The sequence below is a fragment of the Plectropomus leopardus genome, chromosome 9 (assembly GCF_026936395.1).
Source record: "Plectropomus leopardus strain MGB_pleo_1.0 chromosome 9, ASM2693639v1, whole genome shotgun sequence".
Lineage (NCBI taxonomy): Eukaryota > Metazoa > Chordata > Actinopteri > Perciformes > Serranidae > Plectropomus > Plectropomus leopardus.
The window spans coordinates 5,914,669-5,938,821 of NC_142184.1; the positions used below are offsets into that span (position 1 = coordinate 5,914,669).

At 39.5% G+C, this 24,153-nt stretch overlaps 1 protein-coding gene across 5 annotated transcripts in view; it reads right to left on the reverse strand.

The window, feature by feature from the left end:
• Positions 1 to 265: 265 nt before the first annotated feature.
• Positions 266 to 24,153, reverse strand: part of plekhg5b (pleckstrin homology domain containing, family G (with RhoGef domain) member 5b) — a 96,686-nt gene continuing 72,798 nt past the window's right edge. For all 5 annotated transcript variants that reach the window (XM_042491260.2, XM_042491259.2, XM_042491262.2 and 2 more), the window contains 13 exons: positions 12,560 to 12,751; positions 10,238 to 10,408; positions 8,339 to 8,434; positions 7,926 to 8,126; positions 6,891 to 7,001; positions 6,628 to 6,777; positions 5,894 to 6,031; positions 5,685 to 5,804; positions 5,382 to 5,514; positions 4,945 to 5,060; positions 4,692 to 4,849; positions 2,622 to 3,680; positions 266 to 1,753 (listed from right to left, as the gene is read on the reverse strand). In XM_042491260.2, coding sequence (XP_042347194.2) covers positions 1,744 to 1,753; positions 2,622 to 3,680; positions 4,692 to 4,849; positions 4,945 to 5,060; positions 5,382 to 5,514; positions 5,685 to 5,804; positions 5,894 to 6,031; positions 6,628 to 6,777; positions 6,891 to 7,001; positions 7,926 to 8,126; positions 8,339 to 8,434; positions 10,238 to 10,408; positions 12,560 to 12,751 — 2,655 coding nt within the window. In that variant the 3' untranslated portion in view covers positions 266 to 1,743. The remainder of the gene's footprint in view (positions 1,754 to 2,621; positions 3,681 to 4,691; positions 4,850 to 4,944; positions 5,061 to 5,381; positions 5,515 to 5,684; positions 5,805 to 5,893; positions 6,032 to 6,627; positions 6,778 to 6,890; positions 7,002 to 7,925; positions 8,127 to 8,338; positions 8,435 to 10,237; positions 10,409 to 12,559; positions 12,752 to 24,153) is intronic.

The window sequence follows — 24,153 nt, forward strand, 5'->3', positions numbered from 1 at the left end:
ATACAGAAGTTACTTTGCAGTTTAAGATTTCACACTAATGAGTATTCACTAATAAATCGATTGAATACTCAATAATTTAAATACTTATCCCAGTGTGAAAGAGGCCATTTACCGCTACGTCCACCTTGACGTTATGACCAATAAAAAAAAAAAAGATGATGCAATGAATAACTGTGACACATGGTCACGACCTCTGTGGTATAATACTTTTTCACCTCCCTGAACACATTCTCTCACCCAAAACATTAGAGACGAGAGCGGTACAGCTAGTCCATGTAGTTTTAATGCTTAATGCCATTCAGATTCAGCCTTTCCCTTCAAATCACTCCATTACAATGGATTAAACCATTAAAAGAGGGATAAAGTATTTTAGCATTTTTATTCTGTAAGACACTTTAACGTCATTCCTGAAAGAGGAAACACATGATTTTGGTTCATAGCACGTTCATGCCTGGCAAGAAAAAAAATATTAAGACTACGTCAACAAAAAAAAAAAAAAAAAAAATGTACAAGTCATGGAAGCAAACAATATAAACAATATCTTATATATAAAACATAGGCATAATAAATATTACACAAACAAAAAAAACAACTAATAGTAAACAGAGTTAACCTATTTGGTTTGGGTGATGTTTGGAATAATGTCAATGATTTGAACGTCAGTGTGAATGTTATGAAAATCTCCTGGAACAAAAAGCTGATTCACTCATTACAGAATATTCAACCCAAACCTTTTGATCAATCTCTTATTAGTGTAGACTAATAAACACACAGGCATTACTCAAGACTTCTTTTTTTTAGTTTTTTCCCATTACCATGTTCTTGCTTGTGCACTTGTGTGTGGTTTTGTTACATTTAGGCCTCAAGAATTGCGTGCACACTTAAGCCTTAATATAAATAGTGCAGGAAATTCTTCAAAACGGCTTGACTCACCCACATTCAGTCGTTTTTTCATCTGCGTGCACTTTTTGTCGGGAATCTACGGCCACGTCTATCTTTGGTTGTGTTAGCGTATTCACAGGAGATGGGAATCAGTTTTGGTTCAGTCAGGAATCAAGGACCATGTTATCATGCGAACACGACATTCATCCACACACTCACACACACTCACACACACTCACACACACTCACACACACTCACACACACATCTGTACATGAGCAGACAAAAACAGCAAACAATAAATTCATTGTGTGACTGTAAATGTAAATTCACCCCTTAGTGATTCTTCTACTTAACATAGATAACTGTGCAATTTTAATTTTTTTTCTTTTGTTAAAGCAAACCAGGAGTAGTATAAATATAAGGAGGACGCCGTAGGTGTTTTTTTTTTTCTAGCCACATGTAGAGAGAATTTTCAAGACTTAGTGTCCCTCCTCTTTGACTCTGGTAACAGAGACGGAGAAAATGTAGGATTTAGCTCCACCTCTACACCGGTGCACACTCCCCCAGTCCACTTTAAGGTCCCAGCCCCTATAATGCTACTTCCGTTGCAAAGTGCAAGCAGTTAATGTCTCTCTACCTCTCCCTTCCACTCGAGAAATTCGGAAACCAATGCAACAGCACAGAAAAAAATGTCCAAAATGCAAAAATGGTATGGTCAAGTGTCCAAAAAGCAACCAGAAGGGAGAGGGCAGCAAGAGAGGGAGTGCATTTGTGTCTCACGAAATTCAGTCCATTTAAGCAAAATAAGTGTTATTTATTATGCCCACGTGCCACTGGTCAGCCTTTGGAAGAGTGGTTATTAAACCTCCCTGCAAAGAAAAGACAAAGCACAACATTAATACACACATCCCATGGCGTGAAAAATGCAGATTTTAGATCAAAATTTGTTGGAATAGTTCAACAATTTTTTATTTGAAATTGTTATGGTATTTTATATTATGATGTTTTTTGCGATAATTATGGTAATTATTACCATTATAGGTATTATGCTACATTTCTTGAACATACTATGCTATGGCAGTTTCTTTCTGACATTGTTGTAACATATTTCCTTATAGCTTTTTTTTTACAACATATTTTAAAAGACTAAACTATGGCCTTTTTCCTAATAACTATACTATAGTTTTTTTCATAATTTTTCGACCATGTACTATACTCTGACTTTTTTGTGACATTTTAGATAACCCAGTGTATATGACCTTTTTACCATGTTTTGGATGATATACTATGCTACGGCAGTTTTTTGTGATTTTTCTGGAAAACATACTATACCAAGACTTTTTTGCGATATTTTGGAAAACAGACTATACTATGTATTTTTTCATGGTCTTTGGACCATATATAATACTATGGCGCTTTTCATGACTTTTGGACGACACACTATATTATAGCATTTTTTGTGATTTTCGACCGAAATGCTATATTTTGACGTTTTTCCATGATTTTTGGACAACATACTATACTATGACCTTTCTCATGATTTTTTGGATGACATACTATCTATTTTTTTCTTTCATATGGCATACTTTATTATCAATATTATCATTTATTATCATTTTAACAACATTTAATACAAATGTGGAAGAAAACGGGGGGAAAAGTCTGTTCTCAAATTATAAAACTACTCCTTTAAATGTAGTAAATCCATAAACTGCTATTAAAGAAGTCGTTACTTACGATGCGGTGAGTGTGGAGTTGAGGACAAGAGTGGTGCGTATCCTGTACAGCTGAGCTAGCGTCAGCTTCTTGTGCTGTGCTGGTGATTTCCTCTTTTTGGGTGACATTTCGCCTGAATCACCGGTGGCTGTTGACTCGGTTTTCCTTTCTAAGCAGGCAGATGGAGCCGCATCCCCGTCTGACCTGTCGCTTTGGGACTCATGACCCTCGTGCGGTCCAGTGAGCGCCGTTTGGCCGTGCCTGGCCTCCGCCCTCCTCAGGGTGGCGCAGAGTTTTTCAGAGGGCATGCTCATGGCCAAGCAGTCGTCAGACTGGTCGAGGTCACTGGAAAACAGCTCCGAGCAGTTTTTGCCCAGCTCCGTCAGGCTTTTACTGTGTGGCAGCGTTGATGTGTCCGCGTCCGTGCACCGTGACTGTGCCTGCGCCTTGGAGCCAGGTGAGTGTGTGTGGGATGTGGGGGTTTTGCCGCGGAGGCGCTGCAGCAGATTGTCCTCGGATCGGGATAAGGTCAGATTGGAGAGTCTCTGGAGGCAGTGGAGTCGTGGCTGAACACGAGGCCTCCGCCGAGGTTTCGAGGACTGGACCACTGACAGCTGGGACCCCAGTGAGGCAGCGTCCTCCTCCTCTTCCTCTTCTTCCTCCTGTTCTTCTTCGTCCTCCCGTTCTTCTTCTACCTCCTTTATTTCCGTCCCCTCCTGTTCCTCGACCTCCCTGTCCTCCTCTTCGGTCTCCTCTCCTTCACTTTGGCCTGGCTGTGGCTGAAGTTCTCTCAGGAGGGATTCGGGGGAGAGGGTACCGTAGGCGCTGTCCATGGAGAGAGAGCGGCACTGAGGGTCCAGCTCCTCGCCGTCGGGCCCCGTCTCCTGATCAGAGTAAACACCGGAGTGAATCCTGCGGGGGCTCGTGGACTGAGACAGCTTCACCTCAGATGTCTCAGACAGGGGAGCGACATCAGAGTCTTTTTTACTGATTCCCTCGAGGTTCATGTTGGGAGACGGAGGCTCACTTGATTCATCGATTTCCATCACAGACAGCGTCTCAGTGGAACCGTCCGATTGACTGAAAGATAACGTTTGGTTGGTATGTTGGATCATTGGGCTTGATATGAAAAAAAAACAGCGACTGCCACTAAATCATCCATAAGTGCTATTTTGATGTCAACTGGACCTGTTTCACTTGCTTATTCGTTCCTTTTTGGTCATTCCAGCCAACACTGTGTTGTACATTGTAGCATGATACATATTTTTTATATCCCTGGAACTTTACATACTAGTTTTATACAATGTAATGTAACAAATGCACATATTTCTAGATTTTTACACCTATACATACTAAGCATGTCTACATATTTATATTATTGTTCTACATGCTTGTGTACTTTTTTTGTTGAACGTCATGTTTTTATAATCCCTCTGTTGTTTGTACTTTATTTCATTGCTTTTGGGTTTTTTTCTAAAAATCAGCCTTGTGATCCTGTTGAGAAAGTTGCTAAGTTGCTAATAACTTTTATTTTTACTACAACCATAAAACTATTACAACTACTAAAAGTACTACTAATACTACTAAACTACAGCTACTATTTTCATTTTATCATCCCCTCTTGGCCATTTGGTTTATTTTATTATAGTTTTTTAAGTGTATTTTATCAGAGGGTTTTATGATTCCTCTGTTTGCATTTCATGTCATTATATTTTTAAGCACTTGATGAAGTCTTATATAAATATGTTTTTTTAATTATTATTACTGCAACTACAACTACAAAAACTAGAACTTCTAACACTGCCGCTACTAGTGTAATAAATACAGCGGCAACAAAAAACTATTAATACATTTACTTAACTACATCGAAAACCATCAACACTACTTAACCCATTACTACTGAAACTACAACTACAAAAACTATTATTACAGTTACTAAAACCACCAAACTACTACAGTTACAAAATCTACTTCAACTACTGCAAATACAACAATTTGTCACAATAACAACATCATATCCTAAACAATTTTTTTGATCTATTTTTGAACAATAAAACTACTTTCACGATAAAAGGCAGTACTGTGTAGTACCTCGAGCTCTGCTGGTCTTTGTGCCTCAGGAATGGAGAGCTTGTGGTGGAGTTGCTGCTCTCGTCTTCCTCCTCCTCCTCCTCCTCGCCCTCCATACATCTCTTCAGGCTGTTCTGCTGTCGGAGGACCTCCTCGGTGTGAAGCCTCTGGAGCTGATTCTGCAGGGTGATTATAAACAGCCACATTAAGCAGAGAAACTACAACATTTTGTCTCCCAGCTCCACCTATTAAAACATTAGGTAAGATTTCTAACCTGGACGTTGCAGATTGCATCGATCCAGCTGCGCCCCTGGGTGGCGCTGTTGGCTTGAAAAGTGTAGGCCGCCACTGCGCTCTTAAACTCGTTGAGGTAGATGAGGATGAAGGAGCCTAAGAGACAAAAAAGAAGTTTCCATTAGAAATTTGTATTTTTTTTAAAGCTATACATACATGCTGAAATAATTCCTGCATAAATCTAATAACTCAGCAATCAATTCATCACTGAATCTTGAACTTCTGTTTGTAACAGCATCTCAAATCCTGCTTTTCTGTTTCATATTAGCATAAATTAAATAATGTCTGGTTATTTTTGACTTGCAGGCCTTTGAAGACATCAGATCTTCAAATATTTTTCATTTAAATGTTAAAAAAAAGCATCTTAATTATAAAATTGATCACTAGTCACATCCCAGCCTCCATCTGAACACTCACCAGGGTCTTTGAGCTCCTTACAGACGACGTTGTGAATGAGCAGAGGCTGCCGGATGATTTTGACTTTCTCCACTCTCTTCACCGGCTTGGTGATTAGCAGCAGGTCGGTGAACAGGACGCAGTAGACATCCATCTGCACAGGAGATAAACTCATCTCAGGTCTGACAGAAACACGTCATTCTGCTCTAAAGGTCAAATGTTTAATGTGAAATGTGAGGCGACTGTGAGGCCAACGTGAAAAGCCAGATGTTGAGTGTAAAGATAAGAGGAGCTCGTCACGTGTTCACAGGCGGTCGGTCTTACCCGACTGTCTTTGCCCTCTTTCATCCTCAGCGCTCCCTCCAGATGCAGCTGTCGAGTCTCCTCCGGTGATATTCCTCTCATGGGAGCCATGAGGTCGAAGCGGTTGTACTCCTTGAGGATCTGACAGGAAAAAGACAAAAGCTTGAGGCCGAATCTCACATTAAGTCTCGTATATGACAGAGGGCTTTTTTTTTTTTTTACTTTCTTACCTTCTCCACCTCTTCACTGCTGCCCTCGACGGCCTCATAAGAGTCTATTCGGGCAGAAATGGTGGCCAACTTCTGCTGTTCCTGACGCTGTCGCATCTGGGACTCCACGCTGTTGATGAAGCCCTCGACTGCAGCCACCTTGAGGAGGAACATCACCGAAATACACTCAGTGTCGATAAAAGCAGATGTTATCCATTTCTCTACGTTCGTACCCGGTAATGGAGGAAGCATTCATATCCTTTACTTAACCCTTCGGGCCCGCTTTAACATTACACAACCTCGTTTTGCTCTTCGCACAAAACGCGCTTTTCAAAATCAAGCTGTAAAAAATATTATACATTAACATTATTTTTTTACTTTCACTGAGTTACGTTTTTAACAATCTCAGTCCCAATCATAAATGTCAAATATTCATTAATTTTTGGAATTTTAACCCTTTAAATGCCAGGTCTTTGTCTCAATATCGCTGTTTTCAGATGAAAAAAAAACAATTATTTATGTAGTACATTTCCAATATTTTACATGAAAAGTAGATTTTTTTTTGTATTTTTGGACTTATGTGTTCACACAAATGAGGAGAAACCATAAAAGTATGTTGAGTAAGTGAAGCTGTCAAATAAATGGACTTTTGTTAAAAACTACAAGTAGTTGAAGTTTAATGTAAAACAAAATCGAAACACTCGAGTACCAGTTTGGTTAAATGATTAAATGTTACATTCCAGCACTGTCCTCACCATGCTGTTTACAATGTCTCGGGCCGACGGCTCGTCCGTCTTCTTCAGGATACTCTTCAGTAGGAGTGGATATTTGGTCAGTCTCTGGTGGGGCTTCGCCAACATGTCGGCCAGCTTCAGACGGTTACACTGCTTATGTGATTCTCCCCACTGAATGAGCCAGACACAAACAGGAAACCAAACGGTTAATGAGCCAGAAATATGACGATGACTAACGAAGAGCGTACCGCAGGTGATCAGCTTTGAGACGTGAGAGGACTGACCGTGACGTAGGTCCTGAAGAGCTCATTGTCCCTGAGAAGTGTGCGCATGTTCTCCATGCAGCCCTCCTCCTCCATGCAGTAACGGATGTAGGGCTGGAACCTGGAGCCGAACTGAGCGCATAAACAAAGACATGCGTCAGAGATGTTACGAGCATCATCAGCAGGAGGGAAAACATATTTACTTCTGCCTCGGTCTACAGGAAACACTGCACTAAGTGTTTGTGGCATCATTTTATAAGAAATACAGGCAAAACAAATGAAAATAAAGACTGTAGAGCTCTAAACTGTGTTTACACATACAGGATAATCTGGCTCATACTGAGCTACTTCATTTTTCATGTCGTATTCATAAATGTAAACAAAACTTTTGGAAAATGCGTTAAACATATATTTTTTTGCATACAGCATGAAGTATTTATAGGAGCCATCCAATTTATTTCAAGCATCTTCAAAATGATGTATTTTTAATGTTCTCGAGTTTATTAAAGTCAAAGATATAATAGATGCCAAAAACATATCAGCGCTTTTTACTATTTCACTACCAACCGAAATAAAATGAATTAAGATTTTTAAGGAAAGTGTTAAAGTTTAGCTGAAGCAAAATTTGTGTTTTGTAATGTTCTCTAGTTATAACTGTATGTAGCATTGATATGTGTTTTTTTTATTATTTTGTTCACTGTAACTTTATGGTGTATTTCTTTGTAATCTTGATGTAGATATGAACCTTTTTGTTTTATTTTTAGCATAACTGCTATTGTACGTAACCGTGGTATCTTTTTTTTTTCGTCTTTGTTTTTACTAAAAGTCTAAACAGGGTCAGGACCTGGAAATATGAGACAGCTATAATCTCTATATGTGAAACATCAGTTATGTTTGAAACAGGCTGAAGTCAATGTTAAGTTATGTTAATTCACTTTGTTCCTATCAAATAAACTAAATAAATAAAAGGCCCACAGAGTTGTGGTCTTTTGTTAACCCTTTCTTTGTGGTACCACAGAGACACTGGAACATATTTACGATGTGATTACGACTGACCGTCCTGAAGCCGTGGTGGAGGTCGGTGGGGTCGAGCAGAGCCCGGGCCTGCCTGGCCTTCTCCAGGACTGGCAGCATGACTTGGCTCCACAGGGAGGTGTGGAGGCGGACGATCTCCTGGATGTTACTGAACAGCTTGGCGGGCTCCACCTCCGTCAGCAGGCCGCTCTCCTGCAGGTTCAGCAGCCCGCACAGGAATAGCTGCAGAGGGGGACACATGAGCAGCTGACTTTAAGACAAAAGGTTATCTCTTCACACATAACAGGTCAAAACAATATTTCTGCAGTTTACTGGGCGGCGATAACAGCTGGTCTCTGTTCTGAGATCTTTAACAGGAGGTTCGTTGTGTGTTAATCTATCTCAGTACAGCAGCGTCTTACATCAGTGCTTTATCTTTACAGTAGTGCTCTTACATCAGTGATGACTCGGAGTTTCTTGATGTAAGTCGCCTCCGTCTGCAGCAGCTCCCATATCGCCTCCTGCTGGTGGAACTGTCGCCTCGTCAACATCTGCAAACACAAATTATTTTACTGAGTATATGCAATATTTCCCATGTTCTTCTTACTTATAATAGGAATGAAACAACAGTAGGAACAGTGTTTTATGTAAACATATACAATGGAAACACACCAAAAAATGAATAAAAGAAAAGGTAAAAATTTAAATCAACAACAGTTAACAGGTGACTTATACCAAAACTTCATTGCAGAAAAAGTTGGGCCAAGTTCAATTTTTTTGATGGGCAATTTTGAGTTGTTGTTGTTTTTTTTATATCTAACTGGCAAAAGTGTTTCTGCTAACTGTTTTATCACACTTTATTTTAAGAGCAGCTGTTACTGAAAATGGTGACTTCATTGTATTTTATTACATATTTTCAGAACTGTGATAGAGTGCTAATACCTCAGCTGTTTATATCTGGTTATACTTTTGATCTTTCTAGAATAATTGAGTACAAATGTAAAAAATATATATATGTTAAGTATAATTTGCCTAAAAGTAAGATAAAGTTTAAGTTCAGGATTTAATTGAAAGCTTCTTTGATAATGTTTTTGCCTATTTACTTAAGATAGATAAAAATTTAATAAGACCGTCAAATTTTTTTTAATATTACCTGCTTCATGTAGATTCTGTTTTGTTTGTGTTGTGTTTGTTTAAATGTGTATATTGCATTTATACTTGTGAGGAATCGCTGAGTCGTGCCCTGAAGGAAGGTGTCACGTAAATAAAACATGTCAGTCATTTATTCATGCTCTTAAACTGCAGAATATATTGTTCTGATATTTCCAGTTCCTCACATTACCATTAACTTGATTACTGGACAACATAAAACATCAGTAAATTGGCTCATGCAACTAACCGTCAGGGGTGAACGTACATACGGTAAAAAGAACTGAGCAGCAGCTGAGCGGAGAAATTATTGTTCTGATTAGACATTTACACATTAACAGGAGGAAGCCAGAGACAGCATGCGGTGGCTGTTATCAGCATATACTGTAGTCATGTACGGTAACTGACAGCTGTGTAATCACTTTGTAAGCATCACTCTGGGGCATCAGAGCAGCTGTCATAAAGACGAACGATAGGGAAGTAAGAGTCAGACGCATATCAGGAAGCAGGATGCCAGTATGCATGTACTGCATACTGGCACTGTACGGTAATTTGACGGCAGTGAATGTTTGTCACTGTGAACATTGATAAGCGACTGTATGAAAGTTATTAGTGAGAAAGGAGAGTAAGAAAAGTGAGAGGGTTGTGTCTGTTTAATTCATTTTGTTACATTTTCCTGACATTTATTTTTTACAACAGGCTTACATTTTTATTTCATTTTTTTGTTATATTTTCTATTCATTTATTTCTTTCCACAGATTTATATATATTTTTCCTGTCATTCATTGCTCACTGCAAATTTATATATATATATATATATATTTTAAATCATTTTCCTTTCATTTATTTTTTACCACAGATTTATATTTGCTTTATATATCATTTTAAATATTTTCCAGGCATTTTTTTCTCACCACAGATTTATGTTTTATCATTATTATTCATTATTATTATCTTTTTTAAATTATATCAATATTTTTTTTAAAAAATTAGAAATTTCCATTTCTAAAACATAAGTTGCATATAAAACAAAAAGATAATTTTCTTTAACAGTCCCTAAGTTGTATCAGTTGAAAATGCATTTGACTTTAACCTGGAGCTCAATGCTATTTGTCCTGAGTCACATTCATGTTTCCAGTACTGAATGAATGACTGATGTCTCGCTGTCTGTCCCCCACACACCCTGCAGCCTGTCTGTGCTTTACCTCTGAGTTGTCCAGTAGCATCTGCCAACTGTCCTCCAGGACCAGGTTGGTCTCCTCCTCCTCCTCCTCCCAGGAGTCCTGGTGGAAGGAGAGCTGCCGTGGCACCTTGGGAAGCCCGAACATCGTGTAGGAGTGGAGCTTGCTCTGGAGCTGCTCCAGACGGTCCACCTCCTGCGATAAGACAAAAAAAAAACAGGCCTCATTAGTTTGAACAAGGTTAGTGGCGAGACAAGATGCAAAACTAACTGTCCGTTTCTGTCCTTTGTGTGTCCATTTATTGTTACACTCAAACTGTAAGTAAAGATGAGTCCACACATTAGCATATAAATCCTGTCCGTACTGGCGCCTTAATTCTTAAATCCAACAGGAGCTGCTATTCAGCCCTTTGTTTGGTCTGGCAGGCTTTATGTAGTTATGAAAATAAGCTCTGTGCTTTGAGACCGTTTTAACAATAGAGGACAAGGGAGCGGGGGCAAAAGCTACAGCATGGAGCGGGAAGATGGACCAGTGGGTTTTAAAATCTTTCCTAAAAGTACTGTTCGATGTCCGTTAATAATAAGAAATTGTATGACAGATTTGGGAGTAAAGTGATGAGAGACTCTTTTCAAACCTTTATAAAAGAACGGACTGACAGTGGTTCTTCTCTACAATATGGAGGGTGCAAGAGGTCCAGGTCCCGGTGAAGGATCTCTGGCCCTGAAGGGGTTAAGGGGGACGCTCGGGGTGAATAGAGATGAGACGGGCGGTGACAGGTGACTGACAGATACTGTCTCTGTCTGACATCTGCTACTGTGCAGGATGTGACCTCAGCATGGGCGGTACAAAGGGAGTGTGTGTGGGCGTGTGTGTGCTTTAGTACAACAAACAATTATTATTTCTGCTCCTCTGATGCAAGAGTGAAGGGAAAGTTTTGACATTTTGAGTAGGAATGCACAGATTTATCAGCTGAACACTCACCATTCACCAATGGTAGTGGTGAATGTTTTTCTATTTGTCTCATCAGTTTTGTGCAGGCTAAAAAACAAGGCACGCCATAAACAAAATCACCCCGGGGACATAAAAAAATGTTTGGGACGAGCACAGATCTTCCTCTGGATGACAGTAAAACTCACCAATGACCCTATATGATCATGCTACACTGTGAACAATAAATCCGTGACGACATCGACAGGAGGAAAGTCATTTTTTTACATAATGATGCGTTCAAGCTCTAATCAGTAAAAATGAGTATTGGGCAAAGGTAAATTATAACATTCTCAAAATGCATCCAAATGTTATCTTGTAAAATTTTGTTTTTGGCTAGAGACTTGAATAGAATGAGCGATTAAAAGAGAAATGTGTTAATGTTTTTATAGTGATCTAAAACAGATATTGGAGAGAGAACTATAATGTATTCTGTATAGAAAGAAACGCTTCTAAAGAAGTTTTTTTAAAGATGTTTTTCATGAGAAAAAGACTGTTTCACAAATTTGTGCTCATCAAAAGTAGTGTAATGAAGGGCTGAAAGACAATAAAATAGTTACGGTTGTGTCATATTTAGTTTCAAATTTGCTATATATTGTATTTTACCTTTCCTATACATTGCTTTTCTACTTTAAATCCTGATTTGTACCTGCACTTCTCTGATGTTTGTATTGCAAATGCTGCAAAGCAGTTTCTCTCAGGGTAAATACAGTTATATCTTATGTTATCTTATTGTTCATCATGAAGTTTCTTTGTTTTTTTCTGGCACAAAAGGGGGAACAAATAACAACAAAAAGAAAAAAAGAAGACAATAAAATGTCCGTGTCGGCTACCGGCCAAATTGTTGTTGTTGTTGAGTGCATCCCAAATCTTTTAGCTTTTAATTATGTAACCTTTGGACTGCGCCAGGCTGGCTGTTTCCCCTGATTCCAGCCTTTATGCTAATGATAGAAGTACCAATCTTCTTATCTCACTCTGCAAAAAAATGAATGTGCATATTTCCAAAAAATGTCAAACTATTCCTTTATGCTTTCTTTTGGGAGTTTTTAAAATCAGACGTTGAATAGAACTGAGTGAGGCTTTTCCTCCACCTACTCATTTCCAGAGAAGCAAGTGAGCCAACAAGAGTCTTTGAAAGGAAATTACCTCACCAGAGCTCGGGGGATATGACCTCCCGACCTCCTCCCACTGCTGCTCGCTACTGTTCTGTTTGCTTTTTAATGTTTTTTTTTTAATCTGAGACAAGTCTGGGAAACAAACTTGCCCCCTAGAGCTTTACAATCCCTGTTTAACAGCCCAGAGAAAGTGCACAGCTTTCCTTTAATCTTGTATTTCACGTGATTGTCTGATCAGTGTTACCTTTCCGAAGGGCCCGGCTCCAGCGTTGGAGCTGAAGAAGCCACTGAAGCGGCTGGCGGCACGGTTTTTCCAGCTGTCAGGACCAGCCCCGATGCCGGGCAGCGAGCCGCCCATCTGTCCCAGAGCATCCGGGGTAGGAATATTTGCCTCTCCCAGGAACTCTGTCATGTTCTTCCTCCGTCGAGCCTGACCCTGCACGACAGAGAGAAACATTTACACATTGTTCAAGAAAACAGTAAATGAAAGGCGTGAGTGAGTCTGTCACCTCAAAGGGGAAGGACAAAAGTTTCCAGTCAGACAGATGGAAAGAGACAATGAAGGAAAGAGAGAAATATACAGGGACAGGACAAACAGGAAATCAGAGGGGAATTCTACGCGAGGGATGACATCAGCAGGACCGTTAAAGCTGTCCTAACGATCAGACACAAACAGGAGAGGGAAGGACGGCCACTTCCTCGCCGCGAATGCTCATTACATCACAAGGAGCAGGCGGGAGGTTGTTCCATAAGAACAGACGGCCCGAGTCTGGCCATTGTTCCCCCCTCCATTGTTACCCTGTCAGCGGGCTCGGCCGCGAACCCTCACCCAGGCAATCTCTGTCCACTTTACGAGCAGCAGCAAAGCAAACAAACAGGGGCCACCTCAGTATCTGAGGAAGCAGTTGTTTTTGCTGTTAGTGAGGAATCTGCTGCTGAGAGTCGTCTCGCAAGCACAGTGACAAGGAACTCACATTCCAGGACACTGACACTGATGCTGAAACTGAGCCGCCATTCCAACAAAATTCTTTTACTGCACACACACACACACACACACACACACACACACACACACAAACAAACACACACACACACACACACACACACACACACACACACTCTCTCTCTCTCTCTCAATGCATGCAAAACACTTTTGCCCAAAGCTGCTGTGTTGCTGGCAAACAAACTTGAGTACTGGATTCATTCACGTCAGTATTTGCTCAACGTATTGAGTAATCACCACCAAACCTCCCACATGTGAACATGAATTTCTACTTTTTTTACTATTTAATATGGAGGATCATGCACATCTTCAAATATGTGTAAGACTTAGGAGAAAGTTGTCCACAGGTGAAGAAAAGACAACTGCTGCAGTAGTGAGAGATTCCTGCTGGGGAAAAGTTGATGATATGCAAACAGTGACAGGGCTAACTGTCAGCATCACACGGCTGATGTTACCAAGCAGTTCATAACAGGCTGAATGACGAACCGTTTCGGTGTTGGTTTGAGTTTTTTGAAACTGTTTAACCGCTCTGTCGCTGTTAGTCGCCGGTGCTGTGTTAACTCGTGCGAAGACGCTGAACTGGCTCAGAGGGGAGGAGCTCTTTTTTTGCCAGTACACGACTACTTTGGAATTATTTAAAGCAAGTACTCGAACATGTAAATTCCTGAAAATGCCTATCTCTTTAAATTCGTTATGGGGCTTTCCAAATGAATGCTAATGTAATGAAACATTTTGAAATGCTGTGTACACTGCAGTATTGCAAATGCACAATCCACACTTCAAAAAGTACTCCACTGCTTTAGCACTGCACTCGTGATGGTCAGTTTGAAAGAAAAAGTATAAAAAGCAATGCAGCAGACACAGATCTGTTTTACTCAACCCGTTCTACAGCTAAATTACCAACAATGCATCTTCACCACTGGCAGTTCAGGCAGAAATTAGCCTTGAATACTGATTGTAATAAAAAAAAAAAACAGATTAAATTATTGTCTAAACAACAAAACATGCAAAGAAGTTTGCAGCCCTGCAAACTTCTACCAATCAGAGCTGCTCACTCAGCTCACTTAGACTCTGTATATCTACGTAGAGTCTCTAGCAAAAAGAAAAAATCTTCAATGTTCTTGCTTGTAGTTTTAATGTGACACACTACAAGCACTTTAAATGTTTTAACTGTTGAACAGCGAGCACTTTGCATGTTTTAAAGTGCTGTGAGATTCCTCATTATTGTTGTCTTTTATTTACTGTAGTTTATATATAGTTTTAGGGGCGGAGAGAGCCTGGGCAGATGCATTCCCTTGCATTTGAGTGTACATAAACGTAAGCATGACGTAATAACTGAAAGAGGGGCACATCCACATTTTTATCAACCCCTCTCTTCCATTGTCCGAATTCTGGTGGCTGGATGGAAAGAAGACTGTTTATAGAGCGTTTAGCAAGAAAACCAAACAAAAACTGTCAAATTCAAGCTTTGAATAAACTAAGAAAAACTGCACCAACAAGCAGACTGGATATAAAACTTCTGAGGTTTTGCTACTAGAAGTAAACAACTTCCATTACACTTAAGATACTGACAAAGTATATCGGTTTGTGACATGTTTATGCAACAACCTGAAATGTAAATATTATGAATACCTCTGGTCAAATTGTTCTGCATTACACAGGTTCCCATTTTAGGAAGAACATGTGCAGACCCTTGTGTAACCACTTAAGTGGAGTAAAGGCACACAAGTGGCTTACACAGAGTTGCATAACGAGATAGTAAATCTGAATGGGGGGTCCTGCAGGTTTTCAAACAGCTTTTAGTCCTTTTATGTTTTTTTCTTTAATGATTACCAAAGAGGAGAGTGACCCAACTGCAAACAGACATGTTGGCTTTAAAACAAAAACTTAAGTGAAAGGGGACACATTTAAAGTCGCCATAGCGAAAGGGAAACGAGCTTGGAGCCATTGAGGGGATTTTTTTTTCAAGGGGGGAAAATCTGGGCCGACTGGTCAAGGACACAGGTGTCAGGAAGTGCTCAGTCTCCGAGGACAAACAGGGAAAGCCTGAACCCCGTGGCACTGACAGCACACCACCAGCAAACTGAAACCATGTTAATTAAAGGGATAGTTCGGATTTTTTGAAGTAGTGTTGCATTAGGGTCCGAGAAATTGTCAGCGTTTTGCATGCAGTAGATGACATTCGGCACATCACCAGTTTGGAGAAGCCTGCTAGAGTCAAATTATTTAGCTATCTAAAAGAATGTTGAAAAAAACAATAAAACATTAAGTGCATGCATTATTGAGTATTTTCATTGTTTAACATGTCAAATAGCCCGTTCTGACAGGAAAGCCATTAGTGCCTTTAGTTTCCCATCTATGTGCATCTTGTACGTTGTATATTTGCTCTACTGTGAACTTTTGCACATTCCCCCAAACAGTTTTGCACAGCTCTGCACAAAACGGTACAGCTTTTGTATTCTGACACAGCTGCATTATGCATATTTATCATGTTATCGTACTTTTTAAAGTGTCTCTACCAGATTTTTAATGTGAATTTTTCTATTCTATATTTAAGTCCTTGAGTGTTGCAGTACTTTGCCTTTTTTTATTATTATTACTATTTTTATGCCTCTTTGTGTTGTGTTTGTGTTATTTATATGTTTAATGTTTTCACCAAACACCAAAGAAAATATCTTGTAAGTGAAAACCTGCTTGTCAGTAAATCCTTGTCTGATTCTGATTGTTAGACACCATTGATAAAAACCTTTTGGCTCACTGTACACAGAAGCTGCTGGTCTACTGCTGCCTCCATCAGTTACTCAGTTTGTGTTATTGTGTGACTTTGGTGAATCCAAACTGACCCTTTCAGACACCAAGGAGACACAATTACACAATCTAAGTAACTGTTCGAGGCAGCAGCAGACCAGCATTTCCTTTGTTCAGCAATGTAAAATTACTGTCTTTCTCAGTGGAGTCTGGCTTTGAAGAGAGCGATATAAAGGTTTCATCTTCTCACTGGAAACCACTGTCTGACGTTAAGGTATAGCAGTAAAAAAAAACAACAACACTGATCTGATTTCTTTCAAAAACATGACGAGAGGGCAGCGTGCAACACGACGACATGGCTCAAAAAACAGCAAGAAATTAGTAAAATGTACCTGAAAAAAAGCGCAGAAAATTAATAAATTATATGGATATTTTTCCCATAATATAACCTTAAATGCATAGTTATAATGATTATAAATATGTTTTTCTGGACGTTTCCCATTTTTTAGGTCATTTTCTTTGTCACCTTTTACTCATTTTTTTGCAATTAGTGGGACATTTTTTTGCCATATTGGTCTTTGCCTTTTTCCCCCACGTTTTAACCAATTTGCTCAGGTTTCAAAGGGTTAAAAAGCTTGTGAGGGGCATCTGAACACAGCACAAGAAAATAGATGCTGAAACCAGGTTTTAATGGGTTAAACACTATTTTTTTTTTAAGGGGGGGCAGCAGCAGATCGCTTAGCTTCTGTGTCGAACTTCAGGCTGCTTCTTCAAACTGGGGGCAGGCCGAGCGGCTTCTGCTGTTTGTAATATACGTCTATGGATAAACAGTCCAAACAACTCCACTCAAAAAAAACTGAACTATCCCTTTATGTCTGTGTTAAGCAAAGAGCTGGCTTTCACCTCTCCAGATTCAAAACAGGTGAAATAAAGACAGAAAAAACAGATACTGTGGCTTTTCCAGGAAGGTTTTTCAGCAAACAGACTGCAGTCACAGATAAAGAAAATGTCTCGGAAATCACTTTAGCAAGAAACCAGATTGTCAGAGACAAATGACGGGAAGCAGTAATTAAAAAGGACAGAGGGGTAGAAGCTACCAGCAGTTTCCCACCACATTAACAGTGCTCACCATTGAAGCCAGAGGCATGTCAAAAGAAACAAAAACCATCCTAATCCTTCAATTGGATTCATGGATCACAGCCCATTCTGGAACCAGCTGCTGCTCTCTCTCAACTTCTAGCCTCCTCTGTCTCTGCTGAAAAACACACCCGTCCACACTGTCCCGACTTATGACGCCGAATCAGCCCGAGAGAGACCACTGTAACACCTCCACGTTATTAGTCCCCCTTCCAGAGACTTGTGTTGAACCTCATTTTTTAAAAGCGCCCCGTTCCAGCTGACAGAATCCGGGTTCTGGGTGTCCGGCTGCTGAGTCCTGCAGAGCCCGACAGCAGCGTCTCTTTGAAGCGGGACGTGTCTCTGTCCTGTCCTGGTGTCCAAACAGTCAGTGGTTGCATTTCATACAGACACTGGAGTGAAGTCATAGCAACCAGGAGGATCCTGCCTCATTGTGTCAGGCAGGAAAGAGGAGGCAGGGCCGGGGCCAGAAAAAAAGTGGCTGATCTGAATATTTGGAGGCGGAGACAGGGTGACAGCTTGGAGGGAGCACCCTGGTCCTCAACTCCAAACCACGCACTACTCATGCAACATTTGCTGTCAGTCCATGTAATTTCCAGAATAAAATCCAAGAAATTACAGGATGACTGTAAACTAACGGGACGCTTTGTTCTTTATTCATATTTGAAGTCGGTCCACTATTCTTTGCACTATCTCAGATCGCTGTTTTGCCTGGAGACCCTTGAACAATGCCAGGCTGGCTGGTCAAAACAAGGAACAAGAAATGCCCCGATAATGACCAAACAGGAAATTCCCTTTGTTTACTCGCATGTTGCAGCACATTTAATAAGCTGCTTATCCCCAGGAGATAAGCACAGGCACACCACCTCCTCCAGGAGCAGAAAAAGTCAACTTGAGTCCAGTCCATTTTTATTTGCACGGCGCCAAATCATAACAAACGTTATCACAAGACACTTTTCCTATAGAGCAGGTCTAGACCGTTTAACTTACAGAGACCAAACATTTCAAACAAATCCCACCAGGAGCACATTACGCGAGAGTGGCGAGGAAAAACTCCCTTTGATGATGCAGAAACCTCCAGCAAACCCAGACTCTGTGGTGGGCGGCCGTCTGCCTCTACTGAAAACTAAAAACTCTGTAAACTTTGTAGAAATTAAATTATTTAATTGGTTGACAGAAAGTTCACCTGCAGCTATTTTGATCATCCATTAAGCGTTTCTTATTCCAGCTTTTTAAATGTGCAGATTTATAAATAATGTCTTTGTGATTATCTTTGGGATTTCGAGCGTTGGTCATACCAAACAAAAGATTGGAAGACCTTTTGTTGTGTTCTCAGCCGAGACTTTTGCTCAATTTATTTGACATTTCGTAGACTAAACAATTCATCAAAAAAATAAAACTAAAAAAAGATTGTTATGCCAGCCTTACATCAAACCATAACTCAGATCTCTGTGACTGTGGAAAAGGAGGAGAAACTTGAGAAGTGGACAAAAAAATCTGTGTTTAATTCTGCGTGTATCTGACTTACCAACCGGCACTTATTTTTGTGACAAATCTTAATATTTACAGGCGACAAAATCCTAAAAGTTTGTAGGCAAATACAGATCATCTTTAAGGATTATATTGATGCCGAATTGACAACAATATTGTCAACATGTGTCATCTTCAATCTTGTGTTTCTAGAGTTTTGTGTTTTTTAGACACATAAGGAATTATAAAAATGTTATATTCCTTAAAGGAAATTTGGTGCAATATAATGCACCAGGAGCACGGAGGGAAATGATCTCAAAGGGAATCTAGTTGTAGTTTAGGAAAAGGAGGAGTGTATATGAGTTTGTGTTTAATTTGATGTGTATCTGATCCACCAACCAGCACACATTTTAGTGAGGAATCCTAAATTTTGAAACAGAGTTCTCCCACTAAAGTAGCACCACTAACCAAAAGAGGCTGGCAGCAAGTTCAGATGACAAAATCCAAAAAGTGAAGCTTGTACCCAAATACAGTTTATCTTTAACGATTATATTGATGCCGAACTGAAAAGACCACTGTTGCCATGTAACGTCTTTTATTTTGTGTTTCTAGAGTTATGTGTTTATGAGGACACGTAAATAATTGTTAAAATATTATGTTTCTTAAAGGGAGTTTGGCGTAACATTTTCCAGTAGGAGCAGGATGTTTACAGTCTGTGACTAAAAACTCACGGTCTTTAGATGTGAGAGGGCGTCAGATTTTTGTCTTTTCAAATTTTGCTCGTGCATATCAGGCATTAGTTGCAGCCCTAAAACTTTCTAGCATTTCATTCAGAGTTAATTATATTTGTACACGCAATATAACGGAAAAGATTCACGTCAAACTGAAGCAAATACACCCTCATAGTAAACACTGAGCCGCTCTTAGTCGTGTCTGCCTAACTAATTATGTTTACAAGGTTTCCCGTGCGCCTCCTGTGTAAACCTGCCAGTCAGGACAGAGGGCAGCCGGATCCAGAGCTCTTTGTCACTAAGCTACTCGCTCTGGGGGCCGTGACTTGTGCAGTGGGCCCGTCAGGTTAACGATATCAAGCCTTGTGTCCCCTCACACTCTTATCTTATCACCGTGGTTTGTGGCGTTAACCTTGGCCTGGAAAGGAGAAAATCTTTAAATGGGGAGGGATTGTATTAAAATAGACCCCCCCTCCTCTGCTCTCACTGCGCCCTGCTACCGCCTGTATGTTAGTCAACTGATAACGCCTCCTCTTGATCAGGTGGGTTGATTAACGATGGGAAAACAGCGTGACACTGACCTTCCTGAGAGCCTGGACAGACCGACACAAGGCGCGCACACACACACGTTCACAACCAGGAAACAGAAACTAAAATGACCCCCCCCCCTACATACACACTGCACGTCTCAAGGCCATTCCAGTGATGAAGACCTGATGACCGCCGCACAACTGCGACACAAACAGAGGCTTTCAGCCCGAGGGGAGAGATGAGTTGTCAAAACAAGGCTTCTTTTACTGGACCGCCATCATTCTCGCCACCATGACACTTCACCCACAAATCGCCCACATACACAAACACAGTTTAACTTTCAGCAGATGAGATTAATGAGAAACAAAACAAAGAATAATGGTCCAAATCTTTTGTGTACGGCATTAAATTGAGATGAATACAAGTCAAACTTAAACATAATGGAGTTGCAAATAATGATCTTTTTCATTTAGGATTAATTGCTTAATTGTTTGGTCTGTAAAACCTCAGATAAAAGATCAAATAGTGAAAAAGGCCTGTTTTAATTTCCCACAGCTCAAGGAGACATCTTTAAATGTCTTTTTTTGTAAGACCAACAGTCCAAAACCCAAATATATTCAGTTTACTATCATGTTTTATTAGGAAGAGTTCCTTATTTAAGAAATTAAATAATCAAATAATTGTAAGAGTGTTTTATTGCCATTGTGACACATACGCATTACTTTGGTTTTTTTATGCTTCGTAAAGAAAATCTAATAAAATAATTAAATTAAATTAAAATATAAATCTAATACAAACTAAATAAAAACAATTAAATTATATATATATATATATACTTTTTTAATTCGAAACAATTAAAAAATGTCAAAATAGTTGCAGAAAATTAACTGACTGTTGAAAATATTGCATACATATACATGTTATTTTCATTGCCAACCAAAGCGGCAAGAAATGTGACGTCATTAACCTACACCATCAGTCTCCGCACTGCACAGATGTGTCAGGAAACGTCTCACCTGACAGTCAGTCGGCGTTGGTTTCGCATCAGGAGCAGGCGACTCAGGAATCTCTGAGTCCACGTGCAGCAGGTCCCAGCTGCGCCAGGATGACAGACGACCAAAACGGACCATTTTTCCACAGAACAAAACAAAAAAATTCCCCAAACCGCAGATAAAAAAAAATGTCGGAGGTCAGTAAATGAAAGAAAAAGTGTAAAGAGGTAATTCCCAAAGTCAGGAAGAATCCATTTCCAGTAAATGACCATCCAGAGAGACAGGAGTGCAGAGCAGAGAGGAGCGCGGCAGCTACCTGATCCTGCAGGTACTGCGGACTGCAGGCCAACGGTCACACAAACAACAATCAGAAAAGGTGTGTGTTCAGCCGTAATCTCCACCTTCAGGCATCAGGGGGAAGTTCTTTGTCTTCCCACACACACACACACACATGCAAACACCTTTCCAGCACACACACACCTCCTCAGCCTTCTCAGCATGTAGCTCCTCCCACACTATACGGGAATGAGTTATTGTCTCCCAGCACCTCAAATATTTAGTTTAATTGGTGTGAATGCTGAGAAACACGTGAGTCATTTTAACTCTTCAACACACAGGCTGGACAAGATGGATTCAGCAATTAGAGAAGTTAGAGAAGTATCGATGGAGCTTAACAGAAACACAAGCAGGAGTTAATTTACTTTCAATAATTAGTCAATTTTGTTACATACAAAATGTTCAAAAATTCTCCAACAGTGATTAAAAAAATACAGAGATGTAACTTATCAAAGAAATTACATGTCCAGCGCACACCAGAGTGCTCAATTTCAATCTTATTTATTAATAGTTAACATTTAATTTAATTTATTTGTATTTATATGTGAACTTTAAATAAATAAGTGGCATCTGAGCATCCTAGACGGCACTGGAAATTTAAATTCTTTGATTCATTGTTACCCTGCACTGGCTGGCACCCTGGAGAGGGGCACAGCTGTGCACAAGGCTTATTTGTTTTTTAAGAATATACTTTAGGGCTGCAACTAATTATTGCATTATTATTGATTATTTTTTTAATTTATTTATTTTATTTATTTATCTATTTAATTTATTATTATTTTATTATTTTTATTGATTGAATATAAGAGTTAAGTTAAAAATAGAAAGTTAAAAATATAAATCAGAGTTTCCAAAGCATGCCTTTTAAAATCTAATTTTATCAAAAAGTCCAAAAACTTTATATATTTTGTCTGTAATGGCATAAAAGTAAGATGCAGCAGATTTTTAGAGTGCAGAGGGTGATATCAAAGAATACTTAGCTTTTTCTTTCTTTAAAAAATGACTAAAAGTGACAAATCAATTATCATAAAATTATTGTAAATATAAAGTATTGCATGCAAAATTAAAGGGCTCGTTCATATATAACTTAGTTTCATATAATTAATGTAGCTTTCTTTTAGCTGAGGTGTCCTTGGCCTGAAAAACGTTGAAAACCCCTGTGGTATTAAGATACAATTCACATATATCTTATTTATTTTGCAATGTTCAGATAATCAAATTAGTTTTCTGACTTTGCAAACTAGGACTGAAGTGAGGGATTAAAGCAAACTTTAAGTCTAATATTCGACCTTAACAACTCAATCACTGACACTTCTCACTCTATTAACAAACTATAGTGACTGTTGTATGGAACGGCTCATGTTTAAGCTCAATGAAAGCCGCGTGATCGCCGCTGATTCAACTATTGTCATTCAAAGTGTCTCTGTGTTAATCGACAATCGTCCCCATTGTGAGCCACCAGATAGAGAGAGAGGAGGCTGTCAGATGTGACGAGGAACCATCTCCACACATTACCATCCACTCGTTGTGCAATGCAGATTCGCTGGGAGAAAAACATTCTGTATGACCCAGTTTGAAAAAGAGGAAATAAATAATGACAATTGTTTCTGCCAGACGTCTTCCGCCTCCCCAAACAAAGCACACTGAGTGCATTGTATGAGCAGCGACACGAATACAGTATCACTCAGAGCAGACGTAAAGAAAACGCTGTGTTTTGGGTTCAGTACACTGACAGTGAGAAGACGAGACAGTTGCCACTCCTCTCACTGTCTGAAATGTGGGTTTAATACGTCATTTCAGTGTCTTTAGCCCTGAAGGGGTTTAGGAGCTTTTTCAAGTGACAGCAGTTCGCAGAGTCTTTGTCCGATTATGAAACAACGTTATCTGCCTCCTCTCTTTATTACATAACAAATTCTTCCGACCCCGAGGCAAAGCCGGGAGTCTCTGCTTCTACTCAGATGTGTGAACTATAACAGGAACGCAACTAATTATTATCTTTAACATCAGTTCATCTGCAGATCACTGATCAGTTCATTGTTTGATTGTCAAAAATAGTTGGAAAATAAACATTTCATGATCACGAGTTCCTAAAAACAAAAGATGAAGTCTTAAAATATCTTGTTTTGTTCAAATAATGATTAAAAAATAATCAGTTCACTTTCATGTAAGACAAAGAACAACAGCAAGTCCTCCCATTTGAGAGTTTTGGTTTGTTCATTCTGGGTTCCTGTAGAGGAACATGGCGGACTCCACAGAAGAGGATCTGCTTATATGTAGATATTAAGGGTCTATTCTAATGTAATGAAAACACAACATTTATTTGTTTCGGGTGATTATACACTAATGAAAACACTATTGATATTATATTTCAGTTCTAACAATATATTCCCCTAAATCCTTAAGTTTTAAGCTTAATTTCTCAAATGTTGAATGCAATACAATAAATCTGCCCAAAATAAAATATCCTAAACAAAAAGGTAAAGTCTTGATCTAAAGACAGATATTTAGGGACTATCTGATCAAAATAAAAGTTAAAAAAGAAGGTTTATGGTGCAGAAAAGTTCTAGAAACTTAAGGACACAGAGTTAAGGACACATTTCAGTTGGTACCACACAAGTTTTTCGGTCTGGAATTTAGTTTATAAGGATTTCCCTGCTGTGATGGAGGAGTGCATTATGGGACGCCTGAGCACTGACACACATATGGTGCATCCATTACCTGACATTAACTCCCTGGGAATGCCAAAACCATCCAACTGCAAACTGTAACGTGATCCCGCTCGATCTCTGGATCAGATACCGCGAGTTAAAACACTTTCCCCTGTTGCATTAGTTTTATGCGTTTAAGTGGATTCAGAGCGGCAGATTTGGCTCGCCACCTCAGTGTTGTA